Source organism: Physella acuta, unplaced genomic scaffold (genome assembly GCF_028476545.2).
Source record: "Physella acuta isolate Inbredline_101_S28 unplaced genomic scaffold, ASM2847654v3 ptg000491l, whole genome shotgun sequence".
Classification (NCBI taxonomy): domain Eukaryota; kingdom Metazoa; phylum Mollusca; class Gastropoda; family Physidae; genus Physella; species Physella acuta.
The window spans coordinates 1-9018 of record NW_026732010.1 but is presented as its reverse complement, the minus strand read 5'-3'; the positions used below and the strand labels follow the sequence as shown (position 1 = coordinate 9018).

At 37.6% G+C, this 9018-nt stretch overlaps 1 protein-coding gene across 1 annotated transcript; it reads right to left on the bottom strand.

Annotated features, from left to right (window-relative positions):
* Positions 1-368: 368 nt before the first annotated feature.
* LOC131944414 (sodium-dependent lysophosphatidylcholine symporter 1-B) lies at positions 369-7676 on the bottom strand (the record flags this gene model as incomplete). Its single annotated transcript, XM_059305007.1, is given in 8 exon segments — positions 369-592; positions 999-1181; positions 1760-1897; positions 2316-2431; positions 3291-3374; positions 5615-5698; positions 7290-7411; positions 7586-7676. Coding segments are annotated over 8 exon segments (900 nt in total), but the record flags the coding sequence as incomplete, so codon positions are not given.
* Between the last annotated feature and the right edge of the window lie 1342 nt (positions 7677-9018).

Here is a 9018-nt window from a genome sequence, read left to right as displayed (position 1 = left end):
ATTCTTTTTATTTTAGCATACAATAAATTTCTCTAGATCTAGAATCTACAAATCAGCTGTTGAAGGAATGAAAAGTTATAGATCTAGAATAAAAGTAGAATAGATCAGTAGTTACGTACCTGAATCTATAAGCCTAGATAGCTAAGATGTTAGTGTATTAAGTTCCCATGCGGGTGGCATGGGGTTGAGACTCATCATGTCAATGTTAATTATTTTTTTTAGATGTGAATGATAAATTTACCTATCGGCACTTGGCGGGTTACATGTCATTTATGGACGACCCCCGAAACCCAGTTATACAAAGGGTGACGGGTAGTCTAGTATATTATAAGGGACTGGTGTCTGATATATTTAATAAACTATATAAAACAACATCATATATGTTTATATTTATCAGTGTAATATAACAATTTATCTTTATCAGTATAATATAACAGTTTATACTTAACAATTTATAGTGATTAACACGTTAAGTTTCTACACAACTGATCCACATCAAAAGACAATCATCTACATCTCAGTATCAGATACAGGCTTCATACTTTCATAGCTTTTACTTGTGTCTACCCAAGGCACTGTGCTTTTTTCAATTCTGGAATAAAAGTCAAGGTCAGATTTAAACAGTCAGCACTTGACAAGGTTAAGTTGTAAATTGCTTCACATATCACGGTTAACGTCAGGTGTGTACAGATATCAAGGTTAACATGAGAAGATGTGTACAGATATCAAGGTTAACATGAGAAGATGTGTACAGATATCAAGGTTAACATGAGAAGATGTGTACAGATATCAAGGTTAATGTGAGAAGATGTGTACAGATATCAAGGTTAACTTGTGTGTTCAGCAAAAGTGAAAATATTTTTTACTAAAGTATTAATGTGTATTGCTAGACTAACACTCACGAGTCATGAGAGTCACTCAAGAGTCATGTCACTTACTCAAGAGTCATGTCACTTACTCAAGAGTCATGTCACTTACTCAAGAGTCATGTCACTTACTCAAGAGTCATGGTAGTGATTTGATCTCTGATCCACAGCCTGCGCTCCTCATCGATGGGATATTTGTACAGGCAGATGAGGGCAAGCAGGACTAGAACAACTGGGCCGGGTGTCACCAGCAGCCTCAAGGTTTCAGCCACAGAGTCGGGTTGCTTACATTCTCCGCTTACATAGCCACCAAACCTGGTACACAAACATCACATAAACATTCTCCGCTTACATAGCCACCAAACCTGGTACACAAACATCACATAAACATTCTCCACTTACATAGCCACCAAACCTGGTACACAAACATCACATAAACATTCTCCGCTTACATAGCCACCAAACATGGTACACAAACATCACATAAACATTCTCCGCTTACATAGCCACCAAACATGGTACACAAACATCACATAAACATTCTCCGCTTACATAGCCACCAAACATGGTACACAAACATCACATAAACATTCTCCGCTTACATAGCCACCAAACCTGGTACACAAACATCACATAAACATTCTCCGTTTACATAGCCACCAAACATGGTACACAAACATCACATAAACCTGGTATTTAAACGTATAGCTATTATTGTAATGGTCTTTTAACATTTGTTAACACAAAATGATCTATATTATAGATATGTATATACATATATATATATATATATATATATATATATATATATATATATATATATATATATATATATATATATATATATATATATATATATACACACATACATATGTAGCCTATAAGAGCCTTACTCTAATGCCAACTGTGATACAGCCAATGCTATCCCAGAAGCTATTTTGTTAAAAAAAACATAAAATGAGTAGAAGACAGCATCATGGCGAACATTCTTTTCTATTGTGTACAAGTCCAATACATCTGGCAACACGGACCTAATCAATGGGAGGAAAATTGGCAGCTAATGGTTCAAGGTATCAACAATCAATGACCTACACACAAGATGTAATCAATCAATGACCTACACACAAGATGTAATCAATCAATTACCTACACACAAGATGTAATCAAACAATGACCTACACACAAGATGTAATCAATCAATGACCTACACACAAGATGTAATCAATCAATTACCTACACACAAGATGTAATCAATCAATGACCTACACATAACAAGATGTAATCAATCAATGACCTACACACAAGATGTAATCAAACAATGACCTACACACAAGATGTAATCAAACAATGACCTACACACAAGATGTAATCAAACAATGACCTACACACAACAAAATGTAATCAAACAATGACCTACACACAACAAAATGTAATCAAACAATGACCTACCAAGGCAAAAGAAAGCTGACAGAAATGCTTAGACCAGCAACAACCATTACACAGTAATACATTTCTTTAGAATTAGCTGGCATAAAAAGTTGTGTGAATAGTATAGGTAGCATCAACTGTGGGAACATACAAGGAACACAGTGTTAATTCACTCACTCATTTACTTAGTGTTAATTCACTCACTCATTTACTTAGTGTTAATTCACTCACTCATTCACACAGTTTTAATTCACTCACTCATTTAATTAGTGTTAATTCACTCACTCATTCACACAGTTTTAATTCACTTACTTATTCACACAGTTTTAATTCACTCACTCATTCACGCAGTTTTAATTCACTCACTCATTTACTTAGTGTTAATTCACTTACTCATTTACTTAGTGTTAATTCACTTACTCATTTACTTAGTGTTAATTCACTCACTCATTTACTTAGTGTTAATTCACTCACTCATTCATGCAGTTTTAATTCACTCACTCATTTACTTAGTGTTAATTCACTTACTCATTTACTTAGTGTTAATTCACTTACTCATTTACTTAGTGTTAATTCACTTACTCATTTACTTAGTGTTAATTCACTCACTCATTTACTTAGTGTTAATTCACTTACTCATTTACTTAGTGTTAATTCACTCACTCATTTACTTAGTGTTAATTCACTCACTCATTTACTTAGTGTTAATTCACTTACTCATTTACTTAGTGTTAATTCATTTACTCATTCACGCAGTTTTAATTCACTCTGTCATTCACACAGTTTTAATTCACTTACTTATTCACACAGTTTTAATTCACTCACTTATTTACTTAGTGTTAATTCACTCACTCATTCACGCAGTTTTAATTCACTCACTCATTTACTTAGTGTTAATTCACTCACTCATTTACTTAGTGTTAATTCACTCACTTATTCACACAGTTTTAATTCACTCACTCATTCACTGAACTGACTGGTCTACTCTTATCTTACTATCATGCCAGCAGCATAAGCTTTTTTCTTGCCAAATCTTCCAGAAATCAAATGCCAACCTGGCATAGATACAATAGACACAATCTGTTGGGCACAAAACATTTGGGTTAGCTGGGTGGTTAGCTGGATGGTTATCTGGGTGGTTAGCTGGATGGTTATCTGGGTGGTTAGCTGGATGGTTAGCTGGATGGTTATCTGGGTGGTTAGCTGGGTGGTTAGCTGGATGGTCAGTGGATGGTTATGTGGATGGTTAGCTGGATGGTTAGCTGGGTGGTTAGCTAGACGGTTATCTGGGTGGTTAGCTGGGTGGTTAGCTGGATGGTCAGTGGATGGTTATGTGGATGGTTAGCTGGGTGGTTAGCTGGTTGGTTAGCTGGATGGTCAGTGGATGGTTATGTGGATGGTTAGCTGGGTGGTTAGCTGGGTGGTTAGCTGGATGGTCAGTGGATGGTTATGTGGATGGTTAGCTGGTTGGTTAGCTGGATGGTTAGCTGGATGGTTAGCTGGGTGGTTAGCTAGACGGTTATCTGGGTGGTTAGCTGGGTGGTTAGCTAGATGGTCAGTGGATGGTTAGGTGGATGGTTAGCTGGAAGGTTAGCTGGGTGGATAGGTGGATGGTTAGGTGGATGGTTAGCTGGATGGTTAGGTGGATGGTTAGGTGGATGGTTAGCTGGATGGTTAGGTGGATGGTTAGGTGGATGGTTAGGTGGATGGTTAGCTGGATGGTTAGCTGGGTGGTTAGCTGGGTGGTTTGGGTTAGCTGGGTGGTTAGGTGGGTGGTTAGCACTAAACCTATGACTGCACTAAACCTATGACTGCACTAAACCTATGACTGCACTAATCCTATGACTGCACTAAACCTATGACTGTACTAAACCTATGATTGCACTAAACCTATGACTGCACTAAACCTATGACTGCACTAAACATGTGAGTGCACTAAACCTATGACTGCACTAAACCTATGAGTGCACTAAATCTATGACTGCACTAAACATATGAGTGCACTAAACCTATGACTGCACTAAACCTATCAGTTGGTTAGCTGGATGGTTAGCTGGATGGTTAGCTGGGTGGTTAGCTAGACGGTTATCTGGGTGGTTAGCTGGATGGTCAGTGGATGGTTAGGTGGATGGTTAGCTGGAAGGTTAGCTGGGTGGATAGGTGGATGGTTAGGTGGATGGTTAGCTGGATGGTTAGGTGGATGGTTAGGTGGATGGTTAGGTAGATGGTTAGCTGGGTGGTTAGCTGGGTGGTTTGGGTTAGCTGGGTGGTTAGGTGGGTGGTTAGCACTAATCCTATGACTGCACTAAACCTATGACTGCACTAAACCTATGACTGCACTAAACCTATGACTGCACTAAACCTATGACTGTACTAAACCTATGATTGCACTAAACCTATGACTGCACTAAACCTATGACTGCACTAAACCTATGACTGCACTAAACCTATGAGTGCACTAAATCTATGACTGCACTAAACCTATGAGTGCACTAAACCTATGACTGTACTAAACCTATGACTGCGTTAAACCTATGAGTGCACTAAACCTATGACTGCACTAAACCTATGACTGCACTAAACCTATGAGTGCACTAAACCTATGAGTGCACTAAACCTATGAGTGCACTAAACCTATGACTGCACTAAACCTATGAGTGCACTAAACCTATGACTGCACTAAACCTATGACTGCACTACACCTATGACTGCACTACACCTATGACTGCACTACACCTATGACTGCACTAAACCTATGACTGCACTAAACCTATGACTGCACTAAACCTATGAGTGCACTAAACCTATGAGTGCACTAAATCTATGACTGCACTAAACCTATGAGTGCACTAAACCTATGAGTGCACTAAACCTATGAGTGCACTAAACCTATGAGTGCACTAAACCTATGAGTGCACTAAACCTATGAGTGCACTAAACCTATGACTGCACTAAACCTATGAGTGCACTAAACCTATGAGTGCACTAAACCTATGACTGCACTAAACCTATGACTGCACTAAACCTATGACTGCACTACACCTATGACTGCACTACACCTATGACTGCACTAAACCTATGACTGCACTAAACCTATGACTGCACTAAACCTATGAGTGCACTAAACCTATGAGTGCACTAAATCTATGACTGCACTAAACCTATGAGTGCACTAAACCTATGAGTGCACTAAACCTATGAGTGCACTAAACCTATGAGTGCACTAAACCTATGACTGCACTAAACCTATGACTGCACTAAACCTATGAGTGCACTCAACCTATGACTACACTAAAACTCCACTAAGGTAGTAGACTGACCAATAAGACCAAAATAAATTTAGAGAACTCCTCTCCCTCCTTCAGTGTGTGGGTACAGAACAAGGCGATGTTCCCCTGGACAGTCTGGTGAATAGCACAAGTCATCAGGTGATGTGATGGTACATGTGATGGTGTGATGGTACAGGTGATGTGATGGTACAGGTGATGGTGTGATGGTACAGGTGATGTGATGGTACAGGTGATGTGATGGTACAGGTGATGTGATGATACAGGTGATGTGATGATACAGGTGATGTGATGGTACAGGTGATATGATGGTACAGGTGATGTGATGGTACAGGTGATGATGTGATGGTGCAGGTGATATGATGGTACAGGTGATGTGATGCTACAGGTGATGTGATGATACAGGTGATGTGATGGTACAGGTGATGATGTGATGGTACAGGTGATGTGATGGTGCAGGTGATGTGATGGTGCAGGTGATCTGATGGTACAGGTGATGTGATGGTACAGGTGATGTGATGGTGCAGGTGATGATGCGATACTACAGGTGATGGTGTGATGGTATGGGTGATGATGTGATGGTACAGGTGATGATGTGATGGTACAGGTGATGTGAGGGTACAGGTGATGTGATGGTATAGGTGATGTGATGGTACAGATGATGTGATGGTACAGGTGATGATGTGATGCTACAGGTTATGATGTGATGGTGCCGGTGATGTGATGGTACAGTTGATGTGATGGTGCAGGTGATGTGATGGTACAGGTGATGTGATGGTACAGGTGATGTGATGGTACAGGTGATGATGTGATGGTACAGGTGATGTGATGGTTACCTGTATGGATATGTGACTGATATAGTTACCTGTATGGATATGTGACTGATGTAGTTACCTGTATGGATATGTGACTGATGTAGTTACCTGTATTGCTATGTGACTGATGTAGTTACCTGTATGGATATGTGACTGATGTAGTTACCTGTATGGATATGTGACTGATGTAGTTACCTGTATTGCTATGTGACTGATGTAGTTACCTGTATGGATATGTGACTGATGTAGTTACCTGTATGGATATGTGACTGATATAGTTACCTGTATGGATATGTGACTGATGTAGTTACCTGTATGGCTATGTGACTGATGTAGTTACCTGTATTGCTATGTGACTGATGTAGTTACCTGTATTGCTATGTGACTGATGTAGTTACCTGTATGGCTATGTGACTGATGTAGTTACCTGTATAGCTATGTGACTGATGTAGTTACCTGTATGGATATGTGACTGATGTAGTTACCTGTATTGCTATGTGACTGATGTAGTTACCTGTATGGATATGTGACTGATGTAGTTACCTGTATGGATATGTGACTGATGTAGTTACCTGTATTGCTATGTGACTGATGTAGTTACCTGTATGGATATGTGACTGATGTAGTTACCTGTATGGATATGTGACTGATATAGTTACCTGTATGGATATGTGACTGATGTAGTTACCTGTATGGCTATGTGACTGATGTAGTTACCTGTATTGCTATGTGACTGATGTAGTTACCTGTATTGCTATGTGACTGATGTAGTTACCTGTATGGCTATGTGACTGATGTAGTTACCTGTATAGCTATGTGACTGATGTAGTTACCTGTATGGATATGTGACTGATGTAGTTACCTGTGTATGGCTATGTGACTGATGTAGTTACCTGTATGGCTATAGTTAAGAACAAAAAAGTGAGAGAAGCCCAGAGATACGGTCTGTAGGTGAAGACTGTTTTGATGCCTGTAAAAAATCCCATCTCATGTTCTTTGCTATCCATAAGGACACCTGCTCATGACATAATGACACCTGCTCATTAAGTTTTCTGATTAAAGTTCAGTAATTCAATGTTGGTAATTAAAGTGAAGTACTGAAAGTTTGGTATAATAAAGTTTGGAGACTAAATTTCCTTTTAGGTTAATATCCCTGACAATTAGAAACTAGTTCTAAAGCAAATAGAACCTTTTTTTTCTTGAGTTCCGAAAAACACAGTCAGGCAACAGAGTAGATAAATGCCAACCACTACCAAAGAGCTGTGAAAGTAAGCTTCTTTCTATGGAGAGATAGAGGACCAGTTACCAACTAGGGGATAACTACAGGCTACTGTACATACATTTGTAAAAAATGTAACAACATTATTTTTAACAGCACATACATTTTAAAGGCAATGACAGTTAATATTATAGATAAAAAGCTCAAATTTGATATATTCTTTATATTTCTTGCAGTTTAAAATTATTGCTGATGTTTTACTAAAATTAAAACGTTAACTAAAATAAATGCTTAATTTATAGAATGCCGAAACAAGCTTTCATTAAACTATGTTAGGGCCTAAGTTTAAACAGTTAAAGTAATTTCTTGTATTCTAAAAATAGCTGTATTTGCATACTTATTACTCGCAAGTTTTGTAGAACTGCAAAGGCTTTCATAATAGTATAAATCAAATATTATATAATATTCACTTTTGCAATTAATTTTCACAATTTCAGTACAATACATAATTTAATTTATAATGAGGTAAACGAATGCTATACTTTGTGATTTTTGTTTTTTCTTTAAAATAGTATGAAAATTATTTAATAATTATTATTTTAAAAAGTTACCTCCCCTGTACATAGACCAATGATTTAGTCTGTTTACTTTTTCACAAATAATTGTTTAAATATATAAGAAAATACGGCATCTGGGCAAATCTAACGACCCTAAACGGTTTTTCCGATGGGAATAAAGTTTCTTTGTTACCCTCCAGGTACGACCTCACAAAATATTAGGGGGATGGTTTGTATATTTATTTATATATATATATATATTCTATATATTACATATATTGAGAATTTAATCACAGTCACTTTTTAGCCCTCATCAAGGGCTTTTAGTCTGACCAATAGATTTTTCCATACGGTCTAGTCATCTATAGAGGTGCATGCAAAAAATTAGCCAGATATACAGAGGTTAAGTACCCTAAATTTGTGTTTGAAATTACCATCTGTTTTGACCATAAAATACAAAGATTATATTGAGAAATATGACTGGTCAGTTTTGACCAATTTCTAGATTTTTCCCAGGTATGGAGAGTTTTTCCTGACAACCCTAGGCGTTCTTCTACCACCTCACAAAATATCAAGGGGGGTCGTTTGGCAAACGTCAAGGTCAGTTTTGACCCCCTCTTCGTAGACTGCGTTCTATTGCCCCAAGGCAAGAACCTGCCAAATTTGAAGGGCCTGCGGCGCTGGTAAGTGCCCCCCCGATAGTGCCGGATGGGGCACTTGACCACTTTGTTATATATATATATTATATATATATATATATATATATATATATATATATATATATATATATATATATATATATATATATATATATATATATATATATATATATATATATATATTATA